General features: G+C 41.0%; 1 protein-coding gene across 1 annotated transcript in view; it reads right to left on the reverse strand.

Annotated features, from left to right (window-relative positions):
- The window catches only part of MRPS6 (mitochondrial ribosomal protein S6), an 87,832-nt gene that overhangs the window by 21,847 nt on the left and 46,338 nt on the right, over positions 1–19,647 (reverse strand). The window contains exon 2 of the mRNA XM_011365667.2: positions 11,527–11,666. Coding sequence (XP_011363969.1) covers positions 11,527–11,666 — 140 coding nt within the window. The remainder of the gene's footprint in view (positions 1–11,526; positions 11,667–19,647) is intronic.

Genomic DNA, 19,647 nt, shown 5'->3' on the forward strand with positions numbered 1-19,647 from the left:
ACACTTTAATATGTGCAATTTGTGCACCAATAATATTTCTACAAAGCTATTGATTTAAAAATGGTATATAGGGGAAACCAGTTTAAAGATTCCTCAAAAAGTTAAAAATAGAACTACCTTATGACCCAGCAATTCCACTTCTGGGTATTTATCCGAAGAAAACCAAAATACTAATTAAAAAAGACATATGCAACCCTATTTCACTGCAATGCCATTTACAATAGTCAGGATATGAAAGCAACTTAAGAGCCCATCATCAGACGATTGAATAAAGAAGTTGTGGTACATATATATGATGGAATGTTACTCAGTCGTAAACAAAAAAAACCAAAATCTTACCATTTTCAACCACACAGATGGACCTAGAAGGGATTATGCTAAGTGAAATAAGTCAGAGAAAAACAAATACCATATGATTTTACTTATATGTGGAATCTAAAGAACAAAATAAACTAACAAAACGGAAAGATTCATAAATACAGAAAACAAACTGATGATTGCAAAATGGGAGGGCGGTTGGGGGGCTGGGTGAAAAAGGTGAAGAGATTAAGAAGTACAAATTGGCAGTTACAAAACAGTCTTGGGGACGTTAAGTACAGCATAAGGAATATAGTGAATAATACTGTAATTACTCTGTATGGTGCCAGGTGGGTCCTAGACTAATCAGGTGATCACTGCATAAATTATGTAAATGTCTAACCACTATGCTGTACGCCTGGAACTAATATAAATACTGAATGTCAACTCTAATTGAAAAATAAACAAACAAACAAACAAATATGGTATGCGGGAAGTTGAATGGGCAGGACTTAGTAAATGACTTGATATGGGGGTGATGGAGATAAGGGAGCAATTACAGCTGACGAAGACTCCCAGGGTTTCTTGAGAAATGAATCAAAATGGTGAAAGCTCCTCCACTATCTGGTGAGCTTCTTGAGACGGTGACATATACACCTGCTCACTGGTGAGACCACTGTTTGAGCTTACCCTGAAAATTACACACCAACCTGTCCAAATTTTCCAAGGTTTCACTCCACTTATTTCTACTCCATATAGCAAGCACGAGAGTTGCAGCCACCCAACTTAAAAACCGCTCATTTATTCAATATTTATTGATTACTTACCTTGAGTAAGACTCTGAAATAGAGCCTAAAAGGTAAGTGTGACTAACCTTAAATTACCTTCTCCTTGTCACCCGCAGCAGTTTCCCCGCTCCTCCAATCCCCAAATTATTATGGCCACCTGGCGGCTGGGTCAGGGAACTCTCTCACTCGACACAACCCCTGGAATTGCTTCTCAGTCTATCCATTTGTTCTTTCGTTCAGTATTCATTAAACTGTCCTTTCAAACTACCGTAGACAAGTTCTGACCTCGCCTTCTGTCTGCCAACATTCTCACCATCCTTAATTCTATTGCAGGTTTGTTTTTCTTTAAACACATATGCATCCTCTTTGAACTCCCTCCTCTTTCCTTGCCTTTTGTCTGGTTTCCCTAGAAGACTCTCCCTCTTTTCCTTTATTACACTTAAAGCTCTGTGCCGACAGTCTTAGGTAGTGCACTGGAAAATGCAGATATTACACAGGGTAACATGGAGGGAAGCGCTTAGCAAGGGCCCGCCATGCTCTGGGCAGTAACCAGGTAATCACCACTGCCAACCCTAAGTGCTCCAAGTCCCCGCCCTCCAGAAAGTCCACAGGTGTCTCCTGCTCTCACGAGTTAAGCCTGACAATCAGGTATTCAGGTTATTCAAATACCATGTGTAGGGTTTAGCAAAAATTGTTTTCTTCCATTTTCCATTCAACTGTACCACAGAGGCATTTTTATGGGCTAGCCTTAGAGTCTAAAGATGTTTCTAGGACAAAGTGTGTTTACAGTTGTCAACAACTAACTCAACCGCCCACAATCAATTCTCATACAGTCTTCCTGAACAGTATTCTCCGTGCACTGGCACTCACCGAATAATTCTAAGACAGATCCCCAAAGCTTTTGGAACCATTTTGTGATAAGGGTAAAAAGGATACCCAAGGATGGAAACTAGAGGCCAGATATATCAGAAACCTCCTATTTAAGACATTAAAAGGGAAGCGTCTTATAGAACTTTCTAATTTGCAAAGTACTTTCACATCTTTTACACAGCTTCTGAGTAAGAGGATGACGGGGAAGCAGAAGCTCCAATCTATGTGGAAATTCAGGAAATGAAAGAAGAGGAAGTGGTGTCCGGTGTTGGTATGGGTCCAGCAGCCCTGTCCCCAGCGACAACTACTACCCTAGTAGTTTTCGGAGTGTTTCCTACACATTGCCGCCTCTGCATTCTGTAACCATTAAGTCATTAGCTCAAGGTCACTCAGCTACTAAGTGGCCACAGCCAGGATTCTAACAGAGCCGTCTTTTGACTTCAGGACACAAGAAGCTACAGATAGCTTTGGGGCCAATGCGCTACAGAATCACAGAAGAGGACCATGAAGACAATGCAGTCAATCCCTTCATGCTGCTAACGAGGGAATTATCTGCTCCAGGTCACAAAGTTGAGAGGCAGGCCCCAGAGTCCAGATCCCGGTCTGTCAACCAACCACATCTCTTGCTTCCTAGCAGCCAGCATTTCGGAGGTTTCATGAGGATGAAGAGAAGTCCTAGAAAAAGGCCTGGAAATCCTAAGCTTGACTTCCGGAGGCTCCTGTTAGCACCAAAACCTCTCTAGCCTCTCTAGCCTCTACCTTCTTTTACCTACCCTGCTTTACCTCCGCCAATCATGACTCACCTCTAGCAACCAAACCCCAACAGAGCAATGGCCAAACACAAATGGGTTTGTGCCCACAACCACAGCTATGACAGTCATTTCACGCTTATCGCCCTGCTGATCTGTGCCCTGGGCTCACGTGGGCAAAAGCTGTTTCTACACCCATGGTCCTTATTATACCACAGAAATTTCCACAAAAAGGCAACATCACCAAAACAGATAGGGAGAAGTGGCTCAGAAATAGGCAGACCTTACCATATTCACACTCCCAGCTGACAGCTGAACTTCTTACCTCCCCACCTCCCTCCTAGGGAACCAAGTTGTCTCTCCCCACCACGGAACGAAGCGGAAGTGCAGGACAAAGTCCATCTCCATCTGCCTTAGTGACCCAAGCAACATAGGTCAATGGTCCATTATGGCTTCTCGCACAGGAAAGACCATGACCAATCCCTGGTTACTGCCAGTATATACTCTTTGCTCTCACTCTTTACTCATCCGGGGCAAACTTAACTGGTCAATGAACAATCTACTATGGGCAAACCTCAGAAGGAGGTGCACATGGTCTTCACTTGCTGGAACGTCTGGACACAGCTGGAGATAGGAAATTACAAGGACTGCTGTGCTGTCAAAAACTTAGGCTCCCGCTACTTCCACAAGTCTCCGGGCCCTGCAGAAGGCTGTGGAAATGACGGGCAGTCATGAACACCCAACTCCTAGCTGCTGGGCTTTCTAAGTACAGATGACCTGAGGAATGACAATGAGACGTTTTACAGACATGAGAGAGTGATATGAAGAAAGTGAGGTCTAGAAACAACCCACCTGCAGTTATGGGTCTGGGCAGGTCGTGAGGCCCGCAAGAGTCCCTTTCCTATGACAGCACAGATCCATAACAGACCTGTAGAAATGGAAGTTAGGTTGAAAAAAATGACCTTGAAACTCCCTTGATACCCACCACCTACATCCTGCTGAAGGTTGCCATGGAGAAGTCATTCTGAAATTCAGATGAGCTGCTGTTTAAGGGGAGAAGCCAAGAGGGGCTTGGTGTCTCTAGAGGAATCTGAGAGTGCTTTTGCCCCACCTTCCTCCTGGCCCCCAGAAAGGAGAGGACCAAGAAGATTCAATAACCAAAATGAAATATCGATGTTTGCTTCTTTCCTTCTCCTCATCAAGTTAGGCAGAGTCAAAACATAAGACAAAAATCATAACAGATGTGGACTCTTTCTTATCTCTATCCTCACAATAAGCTCCTCATTCAAGAGAAAACAGTTTAGAATTATGACTATAACTGCAACTGGCTACACGTACCCCAAAGCTGACATCCCAATAAGAAAAAGAATAATGAAGTTCTTCAAATAGCTAGTTTTCCATTCTCTACTTTTATACTAATCAATGACAATCAATAAATGAACAGATCGTTTTGGAAACATCCAGCTTAGCAATGTAAAATCTAATTATACATTCTCAGCACCTGCAACCATGTGCTCAATGGCACCAGTGAACTGATTCTGCACACCAAGTAGGGTTGATGTAAGCATTACCATCGCCTTAAACACGAAGCCCAACAGTGTTTAATTTAAAGGCGTGTTTTCCCATGTGTGGTTCTAATTGTGGAATCACTTACTCTACAAGCTAGAAATCAGCTTTACCCAAGCAACTCTCTTTTCTATAGAAAAGCACTTAATATTTTAAAAAAGTATTTTTATGTAGCACCAACTCTGCAGAAGTGGAAGGAAATGATTGATACCTAGCAAGGAGAGAAAAGAACTACCCCCCCCCCAAAAAGGTTTGGTACACTAATGCATTTCTCATCACAGAGTCTCATGTTCAAAAGTTAAAACGGTGAACTATTTCATGGCTAGAACCTGCCCACGTGGTCTTCAAGGTGTTAATTTATCCTCCTTTGTATTTCCTAAGACACTCTCACACTACAAAACCCTCCCTACTACCATAACTGAAACCCCACAGAGATCTGAGAAGAACCAGAGAAATGGCTTCCCCAGGAAAGGCTGAGGCCGGTATTAGAAAAGGATGCCACCAAAGTCACTCTCTCCGCAGCAGCGGTTGCACGAGGAAGCCAGTAGCTCTGTGTGTTTCTGCTCCTCCTCCCTAAGGTCCGAGGCCCTGGTACATCCAGTCAGCTTCTGACACAAGCTATGCAGACAGTCCGGGGCTGCCAGGCCCCATCCCCTCAAATTCCCCACCTCTGCATTGTTGAGGGAGAAAATGTGTTTTCTCACAATGATCCTAAATGTAAAAGCTGTATTTGTTTATTTTACTTTGGTCTTAACCCTGTATGTGCAAGTTTTCCATAAAAAGTGCTTGCTAGAATTAAAGTTCTTTGTCTCTGTCTCTCTCAAACACAGTCACACACTCTCTTGGCCTCCCCTTCCCCCTAGCAGACAAGTGGAAATTTCCACTGAAGCGCTCAGTGGCTCAGAGGGGGTGGGGTAGGGGTGGGCGAGGGGGAGGGGGAGAAGGAGGGGAAGGAGGAGGGGGAGGAGGAGGGGGAGGGGAGGGATGGGAAGCCATGAAGCATCTTGGAGCATTTTTGAAGACAGGAAACGGAATGCCAGTTCCTAGACTGAATCGGCTAAACCTTGCTGAAGTCAGGCTTCACTGAGGCAGTGAATTACTTACCTTAAAATCAAGACAGCCTCTGCATGGAAAAGCCCCATTTCTTTTTATATCTGTCAGGTCTCCTACATTTTAAAAGACACTAAACCTGCTGTGGAATCTTTACAAATCTTGGGGCACTGCCACTAAAAAGAAACCTTCAAAGCCACGGCAGCCCTGGCCTGAAGCCCCACGGCAGAGTACCTACCTACACACGAGAATCAGGTCGAGATGCTGGCCCGGACTTAATGCTGGCAAGAAGCGCAAGAACATCGAAATGTTAGCTAACAGGAAAACTACAGAGGAGAATCAGTCTCCTCTAGAGAGGGTGCCAGCTCTCTTGGAGTAAGCTGCAGACACATTTGGGGAACGAGTCAGTAAAATTCCACTGATTCACCACAGAGCTAGTTATTTTTATCATTCTGCTTACCCGTAAATAGAAGGGCATCTTATATGTAGGCCAGTAGATCTCTGCTATGAGCACCTATTCATATCCTGTTCACATTTTAAAGCAGATGAGAACGGAGAAAGAAAGGACAGAACAGGCAAGAAAAACGACCGTCACTACCTAAACAGTTCTTACAGTACACATGTTCAGAAGTCACCCCAGTCTCCCTGCAGTCAAAGCAGACCTGGTGGAAACAGGCAGAGGCAATGTGGGGCATCCTTTCACAAACAAGCACAAGCCCAACAATGAAATATGGGCTACAGTTTCTTCCATAGCTCCCTCTCCTGTGCCAGAAATCACTGCATCTCAGTCCAGCCCCATCTAGTGGAAAAAGAGCCTTAAACTAGTGTTTGCAGTCCAGGAATAAGACACTGGCCTGGTGGTTCTGGCAGAGGTGACTGCTACAACAATTCAGTACAATGCCTGTCCCTTAGCAGGGGTCTAAGTGAGCATCTATTCCCAACTGCTCCCTTCTGCATATGTGACATCGCTCCCTTTTAGACTCCGACGAATACAGTAAGACTGCTCCACAACACCAACCTTGCTTTTCCCACAGAGCTGATGAAGGTACCAAGGTGAGGATGTAAAGGTACAGAGAGAAAATCTAGGGGGCTTCCAAAAGACCAAAGCAAATGCAGAGCCGAGAACGAATCCCAGGCCTTCTAAGACGCCCCCAGCTCCGAGTCATGATCCAGTGGTTTCCAGACACTGCCTGGAGACAACAGGTGATCAGGCTGGAAGCCTCCATCAGGAAAGCTGGTCCAGAAGCCTCGAAATTCCCAAGCACCCCAACCTGGCCCAAATGGCAACAGGGGCATCTGGGAAACACCTCCCTGTTCCTGAATTCACATCATCTGGGGGACAACTGATGTGGGAAGTGACTCCGCTGGAAAAAGTCTTACTAATAAGTTACAGGTGTTTGGTAGTGTCTCCATCCCTGATAAACGTGACCCGACTCAGGCTCCGCTCTGCTGCCAGATGGAACACAGAGCAGCACTTTTGAAAACAAGTTGTAAAATGGTGCTCAGCTGTACAAAAATGACTCGCCCGATTCTACTGATCCTCAGAGATAATGAGTTAGATAAGTTTCTGTGGATCACCATGAGAATTTACCATTAAATTGTTCCAATGAAAAAACAGGTTCTCAATTATAAACAACAGACTTATAAATTTGTGGAATGTAACCTGTTTCTAAAGCGGGGACTGGCCAAATTAATGTTTGGACTGCAACAATTATATTTTTTGACACAAACTGCATAAGCAGACTTGATATAATAATAAACATCAGGTACCACTTTCAAGTTACCACTTCCTCCTCCTTCCCTGATAACCCTAAAGTAGGATCTCTACTACCTGAGCATTTTTCTACCCTCGTTTTTCTTTCAGGACTACTCGGCATGTGTGTAGCAGAGGCACGGATGTCGGGGAAGGAGGCGAGGATAAGAGAATGACAGAGGCAATCACCCGACACGACAGGAAATATCTGCAGCGGAGATGTGTGGTGGTCAACTCGGGCCTGCCCTTACACCCCTTTGGCTGGTGCCTAGCTTAGCCACTGAAAACTCGACATCAGCAACCGCGACAATCACAAAAACGATCCTGAGCCCTAGGAATATCACTAGAACATACAATTTCTTCCTATAAAATGTAAAAGCAACAAACATAATACCAACAGCACCATAATGCAATGTACATCCCTGCAGAGCATCTAGGCTTACTCATTAGCCAGCTAAAAAAATTGGCTCCTGCGCACCAGCTTCAGGATTCAAATCAGTGCCCCACCAAAATTACAGATAACATGTCATGGCCTCCACAGCTGTTCAGAAAGAGTCAACATCTTTTGGGATGCTAACAAATGCGTAAGGGACAAGTCTACTCTGTTTCTTCTTAACTTCATAAAAGTGAGCCGTCTCGGCACCCAGCACAACCTGGCACATCATCTGTTTAATACACGTCTGCAAAACCTCCTGTGGCTATGTGCAATGCACTTGAAGAACTTGCCTAATTAACAAAATGCCTGGTACAAATGGCGCTGGAATTATCAACTATGGGAGGACTAGATGAAGCCAAGAGAACATCAGACTAACTTAAGCTCCACACTGCAGACATCTGACACACCACTCAATTATAAATCTTCACCCTAGGTAACTCCAAACTACACTAGCCTCTCATCTCATTTACCAAGTCACTATGAAGAATATTAATGAGTGTAAAAAAAAAAAAGTAACATGGTCAAATAAAATTGATAAATGAAGGCATCTGAATGAAGGGCTTCTCAGCATTTATTTGCTAATATGTGCTGTGACTCTCTAGAAGGAATTAGATCATGAGAAGCTTCCCATGTCCTGCTGATCACACACACACAGACCCCATGCTTTTTGGTGGAGCATATCTACAGAACTAGCATTTCTGAGACCATACTTTGGAAACCATTACCTTAAATATATATACCTATCCCTTGATTTACGCGGTATTTTTTTACGCGAGTTTTTTTATACACAGTAAGCACTCCCCCTGTTTACACAGACTTTTTATATGCAGTTTCCATTTACAAGGTCTCATTTTACTGTTCTTTTTCATTTCCATTACTGGTGATTACTCTTTCTGAAAACCCATAGCTTAACTCAGCAATGTACAAAGAACTAATACTAACACACAATTATTAATGATCTTCCCGTTCATTGGATGGCAAATAAAAAAGCATGGGTGACTACTGATGTTTTTCAGGATTGGTTTTACACATATTTTCCTGTAGAAGCTGAAAATTATATGAAAGAAAAATGTCTTCCTTTTAAAATACTTTTACTTTTAAATAATGCATCTGGTCATCCGCACGATTTAGAACATCCAAATATAAAAGTTGTATATTTGCCACTAAATACAACTTCCTTGATCCACTCTTTAGATCAAGGCACTATTTCTACCTTTAAGATTAATGACATTAAATGAAGTTAACTATATTTTTAATAATAAACTTGAAGATAATGAGTCACTTACAGTTACAGAAGCCTGGAATAAATACACAACTTTAAGTTGTATCAAGAATATTGTTTCGGCTCTAAGTGATATAAAGCCATCAATTTTAAATGCTTGCTGAAAAGCAAAATGGCCAGAAGTTGTTGTAACAAGGAATATGGTTCCAACAACTAAAGAGGAATTAACTGGCATTATTAATTTATTAAATAAATTTCAAGAAGAAGGCTCTGACCATTTGAATGTAGATGATATTAACGAATCACTGGTTGATTATGAATTAACTGATAATGAATTCATTCACTTAAAATCTGAAGCCCGTCCTGTCGATGAATACAGCAGTGACCTTGAACCAGTTTCATTCACTGCAGAAAATATTTACAAAGTTCTTCAATTGACCACATAACTGGAAACTGCAATTTTAGATATTGATCCAAACATCCAATGAGCCTTAAAATTTCATAAAGATTTTTAAAAATGTTGCGGTGAATATCGAAGGATTTATAAAAACTTGGCAAAAGATGAGGTAGGAAAAAGATCATCCAAAAACGTAAACATAAAAATGAAACCGAAGCAGTACTTCCAAATATTTCAAGTGATAAAGATAGTTAACTTTGTGCCAGTTAAAGAGGTTGATTGCTTTATATAGCAGTACACACCAACAGCAAATAAAATTTATTTTGGTTTTCCTAAATTTTCATTAACATTTTTGTAAAAATATGTGAAATATTTTTATGATTTATATTGGCCTATTTCTTTAGTATATTTTTTAATATTGGTGGACTCTTTACGCAGTTTTTTTCCGTGTTAAAGAAAAATGCATGGAACGGAAAATCCATGTAAATCAACGGACGGGTGTAAATAAATACCAGACATTGATTTATCCCAGAAAAACAAGCTCAAAACAGGAAAGTCCCCGATTGGGGCTGGGCACCACCTTTCTGTGTCCATATATAACGTATTTCAAGATGAAGAATCTAAAAAAAAAAAAAATCCTCAGATATAAATGAACACGGCAACACAGTCCTCGGAGGGGCACAAGCACCTTGTCAGGAATCAGAATGTAAGGCTAGTGTTGTCAGCAATTCTGGCTTAGGTCCAGGGGGTTTTTTCCAGGATCTGCATTTGTTCCATCCATAACAGAGAAAAAGCACCACCCAACCCTAGTACTGGAGGTACACAGAGCCTGAAAACGACATATGAGTTCATACAGTGGTTCTCAAAGTGTGGTCCTCAGACAGAAGCATGAGCACCACCCGGGCACTCGTGAGGAGTGCAAATTCTAGAATGCTGGTCACACCAACCCTCGACAAAGTCAAATCCTCCACTTAAAGCAAAGGGCAGGGGAAAGCACTCCTACTGTTATCCCTGAAAGCACACGTGTGAGCAAACTGACTTCTCACCCTGCTCAGTGCCTTCCACTGGAGGGCCTGACCGATAATTCTTGGCCAAATTCTATATGCTCCTCTTTAAACAAAAAGGCAAAAGGATTCATAGCCTTGCTGTTAAAACCGAGCTCCTTTGTAGGTTTTTTTGTTTTTTTTTAATATTATACACACAATCTCCATCTCTCACTGCGGAAGAGGAATAGCCACTGTGCATTTCATGTTGCCTAGCAACGCCTCAGGCCCTCTCTTCAGAGGTATTCTCAAGAAGCTGAACACTAGCACAAAACAAGGTGAAGCAATCAAAAGATAAAATTTGCAGTAGGTGCCACATCTCAGCAGAAGGTTTAAATGTACTAACAAAGCCTCAGTGGGAGACTCCACTGTATTGCACCTGCACAAGACCACTAGCTCCACATGACGAAAAGCAGCACCCAGTAACTGCCCACAGAGCACATCTGCAGAGAGTATCTCATTTGATTCTTGTGACAGTGTGGATGGGAGAACAACACCTAAATTCAGTATCCAAGGAAGCAGGAATCAGAGAAGCTAGATGACTTGTTGGAGGCCACACAGCCGGTGGGTACCAGAGAGAGAAAACTGAGTATTCTGCTGGACCCTTCCCACCATGCTAAGAACGGAATCCTATCTGCTCCATCACCTACTTCCAGGACACCCAATAATGAGATGATTCTTCCTCTAAACCAGAAACCATCGGCATAAACAAGACACCATTAATGCTGAGAGAAGCTTCGTACCAACTCAAGAAAGTGGTCTCAAAGAATTTCTACGAAGGACAGTTATTACTACAGAATCAAATCCTTGACATATGTTTGAGAAAGTTGCTATACACTATGGGAGAAAAAATTCCATCACAGAAAACTGTTGTTATTGCTTGAATAGGAAAAAGCATTTTTATATTGTGGGTTAGGCTCTGGTTATACACATCAGTCATAAGCAGTACATTTTGCGTGTTATCGGCAACCTACATATTTACGAAAGATGTACCAAGTATGTGAACAATACGTTGTTCACTGTCTTTCAAGGCAAAATGGGTGTTTTTCAAGGCAAAAATTAAAGAAACGTCAAGAGAAAACAGTGCTTGGGTTGATAAAAGTTTCCCACAATCAAAAGCTTATGAACCTGTTGCTCCTAGCGTGACCTATTATTGTACTCCAACTACAGTCTGTTATGGGTCAGCATAAGTGCCTCCCATTTGCCACACTACATTGCTCGGGTAAATACCTGGACACCACCCAGCGCGACAGGGGTCTGACTGTGAAATTATAGTAACTTCTGAGATGAATTAAACAGTATTCTTTACTGAGCTGATCAAAGACATTTTTCAAGTGATTTACGAAGAAACTTACCCTCCTCTATTGTGCTTTTGATTGTGGGCAGAGATCTTATAAGGAAGTGCTCGTTCACCCAGGTTTTCCAAGTTCCTCACTACTGCCCCTCTGTCCATCAGGGCTTCTAGCGTACGCTTCAAAGCAGCAGCAGTCTCTGGCTGTTTGTTTTGTTTTGTTTTTAAAAAGAAGAAAAAAAACCCATCAGAATAAATATAAGAACTGTCAGTTCTAATCATAATAGCTCTATTGGTAGAAATCTTTGGGTAAAAGCAACAGAAACTGTCTCCGGCTATCTTTAAAATTATAAGAGAGAGCGAGAGGGTGAGACAGAGAGAGAGAAACCGACATTTATTATAAGGATATGAGACAGCTCACAGATACGAAGGAAAATCTGAAGAACAAGGCCTCGGAGAGTTCGGGGACCAGAGCAGCTTCAGGGATCTGGGAGGCAGGAACTAATGAGCGTGACTCCTTCAGAGCACCTTGGCCAGGATGAATCAGCGCCAATCATTGTCAGTCCTTGTGTCCCATGACTCAAAATTCAAACTCCAGAGAAAGAACATCCTTTTGGCAGGATACTTTGACCGTCCCACCAACAGCACAGCCAGTGGGAAAAGGAATTATCCCCCAAGGAAAAATTGGGAGACTGTAACCAAAAGGGAGAAAGCATGAGTAAGACCCAATCGCTGCCCTCATGGAGCTTACAATCTAATGAAGGGATTAACACAAAAACCCATGTAAGAAAACCAGAGGCAGAACATAGAAAGTGGCATAAGGACCAGAGAGCCCATGGAAGGAGAAAGCACATTCAGCTAGGAGATGGATTTCATTAATGAAATTAACGCTTACTGGAGAGAAGCTCTGATAAATGACAATGGGAAATGCAAAGAACAGATGAACCAGGCACTGAGTAAAGGGGCAAAGGCAAGGAAGTACGAGTGAACCGAGGAAACGGCTCGGAGTCCCACTGGGTGAAGCTGAGGACAAGGGAGGGTTGAGAAGTAAGATTACAGGTTGGGTACAAGTATGTAAATAATAAACGCCCACTATAAAGAAACAAAATTCAAACAATACAAAATCCCATCAGCCAGAGATAAAAAGACTTTAAACATTATGGTGAATTTCTTTCCAGATATTTCTTTGTGTACACACACACACACACACACACACACACACACACACAAATGGCTGGAATATGCTTTACACGGGTAAACCAGAGAAAATGCAACTAATGTGATGTGGAGCAGGCCCCAAAACAGAGTGGCTGAGGGAATGGTGCTGCTGTTAACAGCTCAAGGGTCATCTGAAGAAGCTGGATGACAACAATATAAGATGAATTTGGTTTAGGACAGGTGTCCCCAACTCCCCGGCCACAGATCGGTAGTGGTCGGTGGTCTGTTAGGAACCGGGCAGCCCAGCAGGAGGTAAGCGGCTGGCTAGTGAGTGAAGCTTCATCAGGATTCGTAGCCGCTCCCCAGCGCTAGCATCACCGCCTCAGCTCCATCTCAGATCATCAGGCATTAGATTCTCATAAAAGCACCGGTCCCTGGTGCCAAAAAAGATTGAGGACCACTGTTTTAGGATATGCTGAGTCTGAGATGCCCACAGCTCCTCTAGGCTGACCACTCAAGATATAAACCTTAAACTTACAACAACAGGGCAGCTTAGAATACAATAAACATACAACAATCGGGCAGGTTCAATAACCATCTGCATGGAAGGGCTATCTGAAGCCCGAGGAGTAAGAGATCACTGAGGGAGGGTGTAAGAGATCACTGAGGGAGGGTGAGAATAAAAGAGATCAACAGCAGAACCTTGGGGAGCACAAACATCTAGGACTGACAAGTCAGAGAAGCCAATAGAAAACGTACAGTAAACAGAACAAGGAATATCAGGCCTGCTGAAAAACAGAAACTAACAAAAGAGGCAGCCCCCAAACTGACAGGGTCGAAAATGGAGATGAAGGCAAAGCCACAGTATGGTGGCTGCATGGTCACTTATCAAGGTGCGGCCAGAAGTAACGTTGCAAAGCTTACCATGGCAGGTTTGATAGCAGTGAAGAGAAAGTGCTAGAACTTGCGGGGTAACTAAGTTTGAGCGAAGTGTTTTAGGAGAGAGAAACATGAGCAAGTTAGTAGGTAAAGGGGCATGAAGCAGTCAAGAGGAGAAACTGTAAGATGTTTTAAACAACAATGGCAGCTCTAACTTATTGCGTAACTGCTGCTATACGCCCCAACATTGGTCTGGTGTTTTGTTACATATTTAATCTTAAGCAAAAAAAACAAAAGAGCAAAAGAGGTTTAACATTCAGAAACTGGGCCTCTTGAGAGATAGCATGACTTTCAGATTATATGGCAGGTAATATGTAAACGGGCCTGATGCAAAGAAAAGGAACAGTGACAAAGCAAAGTCAGGGAGAGGAGGCTGGAAGACACCTTGGCAAGGAAAAGGGACGCGACTCCTCCGATACGAGCAGCGATCTTGAAGTGCGGGAGTGAACTTAAGAAAAGGCTACCTTCCAGTGGCTCCGTTTAGATCAAAAGAAAACTACAGAACAATTTTAAGTGCACATTCGGGTAACCAAAGAAAATCTGCTTTTCCTAGAAGCTCTCTTTGACGAAAACTGCTAAAATGCTGTGACTGCACTAAGTATTAGTTTGAGGTTTAGAAATAAAATTTTTGCTTTCATTTCATATTGTAGCCCACTAGGGATTTGCTAAATGCCTACTGAAAATTATGTTTGTTTATATATTTAACACACCTTACGATAAAACAAACTTCCTGAACACAATTAAAAAAAAGGGGCCAAGATCTCCTTGCATTAACACTAGGTAAAAAGTCTATGGCAATTTCTCCTTATAGTATACATATATATTTTAATATAGTTCTAATCAACATGGAGACTAAATTCTTCTCACATCTCATTAGTTCACAGATATTTCCATATTTTTGGAGAAGCCTCATTACTAACAGCAGGGTAATATTTCATCTCATTAAAACACTATTTCTTGACCTGGAAGTGCATCAATTAACTTAAAAAATAAGGTGGGTAAACAGTCTATCCAAATAAAGAATGGGTAAGATTTTTTTAAAAAACAACTTTGATTAATTACTAGTCTTTTGATTAGCTACCCAAATCATACATTTAAATTTCACTTTTGCTTGATTAAAAAAGAATATATTCCAATACCTCTTGTCTTGTTTAAATTCCAACTCAAGTGTTTACAATATGAAACATGAAGCACCCTCTTCTGAAGTAAGAGCTTGTAAAATGAAAGATTTTCTTCTGTCCCAAAGGTAGAAAGCTGCCTAACAAGACTGTAACTTAGGAATATATCAAAACACATTTTGTTTGACTTCAGTATGTCAAAGTTAAAATGTACAATGCTTGAACAGACACATTCATTTCACTGTAATTTCAAATTCCCAAAAGTCTGAAAAGAAAGATGAAGGTAGGATAAAAATATTTCTTGTTTATTAGAGAGCTCAACTTCTCCCATATAACTGACCTCATCACTGTAAATCAGGGGTCAGCAAACCAGGGCCTGTGGGCCAAATGTGGCTCACTATCTGTTTTTACAAATAACGTTTTATAGGATCACAGCCAGTTCAGGCAATTACATAGTGTCTATGGCTGCTTTCATGCTAAAGGCACATCTGTAACTATAGCAGAGATTATGCGGCCAACAAAGCCTAAACTATTTACTATCTAGCCAACTTCTCTGTTCCATATTGTAATGGGTTCGAGGAAGTCGGCAAGGCCTCAATCCACCCACTCTAAAATACACCCAAATAAAACCATGAGCCTGACCACTGAGGCACAGTGAATCCCCCATGGGACGGGGTCAAGTAGACACCGACCTCATAAACAACATCAGCTGACTGTTCAAATCCCCACAGGATTCAGAAGGGATTCTACAAAATCACCGGTCCATCCACCAAACTTCTCATCAACCCCAACAGGCAACTTCAACTTTCTTCATTTGATAGAACCTGTAAATCTATTAAAATAAAATGTTTAGGCTTCCAAAAAAAAAAAAGTTCTGCTTAATCCAGCACAATGTTCAATGTGTAAAACCACATGGTCTACAAGAAACAAATGATCTTACTGCCTAATTCTCACTTAATTAAAACCATTTCATCCCAATTACTCTAAAAGAGCTGAGTGTGCTTCTCACAGGCTTCTCCCACCCATCTGAAAGCAGGTCTTTCTTCCAATCCACCAATGTCGATGAAACACAACCTTGGCAAAGGACAGCAATACCGGGGGACCGCAAACTTTCACTGAAAAACTGGAAAAAGACACTGTAAAATGATTGTGAGTGGGAACCAGGTAAACAGATTCCAGCTCCAGCTCATTCACTAATGCGTTCTATAACCCTGGATAAATTATTAAAATTTATCAATGTTAAATTAAATCTGTGCCTCTGTTTCTTTGTGCTAAATTAGTTGTTCAACAATTTTCTGTCTCTCCAAGTTTCACATGAACAACATTCACATTACCATTCTCAGAACATCCTGGGGGGCACACGAAGCTTGAGTCTTTTCTTTCTATGCTCCTCATTCTGATATCCCCATCACCTCACACCCCAGGTACTCTTTACGCGATTCCCAAATAATTCTACCAGCACTTAAGGCGGTCTATAAATATCCTTTCACCACTAGAAGTTAAGCTTCGGAAGTGCAAGGACTTTGTCTACCTTGGACACAACTGATTTCCCAAAGTCTAAAACAATCCATAACCTGGAGCCGGCACTAGAAATAGTTGTTCAATGAATTAAGGTATCATTAAGAGGATTTCTTGCTTACTTATTCCCATTTTTCCTCAAGGAACCTAACTTTCCTCATATTTCATATACGACATCAGGGTAGTGACTATAATAAAATTATAGTACTAGTGTTTTTCTATTTATTTTACATAGTGCCAAAATGCAGTTAATACTGACACCGCAGTTGAAAAGAATCCAGAATTCATTTAATAGAAGTGAAACTAAATGCTGCATGTATTTCAAAAATGTCAAGTTCATATATATAAATACATAAATGTTAAACTTAGATTGTTCTAATTATTTACTGATAAGGTGAGTACTATCCAAAAAATTTATACTAAATAATACTTTTAAAAAGAAAATTCCTCCTAAACAAAATTAAAACCAACTTTTGATCTTATTATTAACTACTGATACTACTGGTCTACAAAACTGAACTACAGACTAGTTCAGTCTATAAAAGAAAACTTAGGGAAAACCCAACAGCTAACTTTACCTATATGCAGGATTACTATGCAAAAAAAATACATGTTTTATTTTGCTTGGACCCCAAGTGTTAGACTGGAATCAAAGGGTTAAAAAAACTGCGGAGAAACGGAGACTTGATGTATAAATAAGAACACATTTCTAAAAGTTATAGCTACATGAAAGTGAAGTGGGCTGCCTTGCGAAGCACCGACCTCGCCATCACCATAAAGGATGACCAGCGGAACAATCTTTGCACTGCCTGGGAAGTTAGACTCACTAACTTCTAAAGCCCCTGCCAAGATTAAATTCCAGTACTATTCCAGCACCACTCATCCCACTGAAGGACATTCTGACCTGAAATTGGCTTTTTGTAAAAACCACAACTGCATGGTAGTGAGGAATACACTGACTACAGGTGAAGTTTGGTGCTGTTGCCTGCGTACTAAGGTTCCAGCTGTTTTATTCACGATTGCTTTTGTGATGATCCCAAGCGGGTCCCTGGGAAGCCGAAGCTCCTTAAGACCATTTTGAAGACTGCAGCTCTAGAGATTCTAACGGGCAAAGTTTCTGTAATAAAAATGAGAGCAAAGAGATGGGGAAAAATAAAAGGAAGACCATCTCTACTGTCCCAAAATATAATCCCCATTCACTTAGGTTGTTTAAGCTGAGGATTTATGGAAGTACCATAAACACCACCACTGGTTGACAACGAATGTTTAATCTAATTAAATATGTTCATCCTAGATTAGCTTGTCAACAAAACAGTCTTGTAAATAAGACTCTCTGCCAGAGTTTTGAGCCAGTGCCCTTGGATGCACCCCAACTATCACGACGACGCCCTCACAGTACACCAGGAAGTAAAAATCACGCAGAATCCACAACAGTTAGAGGCATGTGGCACCTACCTACACCTCACCTTTCTCACTTTTTACAAAGAGCTGTACAACTCGAGCAAGGAGGATTTAAGGAAGATAGAACGAGACCAGAAAACTGTTAAACCTATGAAAATATAAATGTAAAGTAAAAGCCTTTCCTATTCTTTGCTAAATCTTAATTCCAAGGTTTATCTCCTTAAAAAAAAATTTCCTTGAAATTTACATCTCTAATTAGAGAAATGTTCCTGGAAATTCTACCTTGGGATTCTCAAAGCAATTCGAAAAAGAAAATCTTTGAGTACCTTTCGGACTGTTCAAATCACCACAGGATTCAGAAGGGATTCTACAAAATCACTGGTCCATCCACCAAACTTCTCATCAACCCCAACAGGCAACTTCAACTTTCTTCATTTGATAGAACCTGTAAATCTATTAAAATAAAATGTTTAGGCTTCCAAAAAAAAAAAAGTTCTGCTTAATCCAGCACAATGTTCAATGTGTAAAACCACATGGTCTACAAGAAACAAATGATCTTGCTGCCTAATTCTCACTTAATTAAAACCATTTCATCCCAATTACTCTAAAAGAGCTGAGTGTGCTTCTCACAGGCTTCTCCCACCCATGTGAAAGCAGGTCTTTCTTCCAATCCACCAATGTCGATGAAACACAACCTTGGCAAAGGACAGCAATACCGGGGGACCGCAAACGTTCACTGAAAAACTGGAAAAAGACACTGTAAAATGATTGTGAGTAGGAACCAGGTAAACAGATTCCAGCTCCAGCTCATTCACTAATGAGTTCTATAACCCTGGATAAATTATTAAAATTTATCAATGTTAAATTAAATCTGTGCCTCTGTTTCTTTGTGCTAAATTAGTTGTTCAACAATTTTCTGTCTCTCCAAGTTTCACATGAACAACATTCACATTACCATTCTCAGAACATCCTGGGGGGCACACGAAGCTTGAGTCTTTTCTTTCTATGCTCCTCATTCTGATATCCCCATCACCTCACACCCCAGGTACTCTTTACGCGATTCCCAAATAATTCTACCAGCACTTAAGGCGGTCTATAAATATCCTTTCACCACTAGAAGTTAAGCTTCGGAAGTGCAAGGACTTTGTCTACCTTGGACACAACTGATTTCCCAAAGTCTAAAGCAATCCATAACCTGGAGCCGGCACTAGAAATAGTTGTTCAATAAATTAAGGTACCATTAAGAGGATTTCTTGCTTACTTATTCCCATTTTTCCTCAAGGAACCTAACTTTCCTCATATTTCATATACAACATCAGGGTAGTGACTATAATAAAATTATAGTACTAGTGTTTTTCTATTTATTTTACATAGTGCCAAAATGCAGTTAATACTGACACCGCAGTTGAAAAGAATCCAGAATTCATTTAATAGAAGTGAAACTAAATGCTGCATGTATTTCAAAAATGTCAAGTTCATATATATAAATACATAAATGTTAAACTTAGATTGTTCTAATTATTTACTGATAAGGTGAGTACTATCCAAAAAATTTATACTAAATAATACTTTTAAAAAGAAAATTCCTCCTAAACAAAATTAAAACCAACTTTTGATCTTATTATTAACTACTGATACTACTGGTCTACAAAACTGAACTACAGACTAGTTCAGTCTATAAAAGAAAACTTAGGGAAAACCCAACAGCTAACTTTACCTATATGCGGGATTACTATGCAAAAAAAATACATGTTTTATTTTGCTTGGACCCCAAGTGTTAGACTGGAATCAAAGGGTTAAAAAAACTGCGGAGAAACGGAGACTTGATGTATAAATAAGAACACATTTCTAAAAGTTATAGCTACATGAAAGTGAAGTGGGCTGCCTTGCGAAGCACCGACCTCGCCATCACCATAAAGGATGACCAGCGGAACAATCTTTGCACTGCCTGGGAAGTTAGACTCACTAACTTCTAAAGCCCCTGCCAAGATTAAATTCCAGTACTATTCCAGCACCACTCATCCCACTGAAGGACATTCTGACCTGAAATT

Source organism: Pteropus vampyrus, unplaced genomic scaffold (assembly GCF_000151845.1).
Source record: "Pteropus vampyrus isolate Shadow unplaced genomic scaffold, Pvam_2.0 Scaffold114, whole genome shotgun sequence".
In the NCBI taxonomy this organism is placed as follows: Eukaryota; Metazoa; Chordata; class Mammalia; order Chiroptera; family Pteropodidae; genus Pteropus; species Pteropus vampyrus.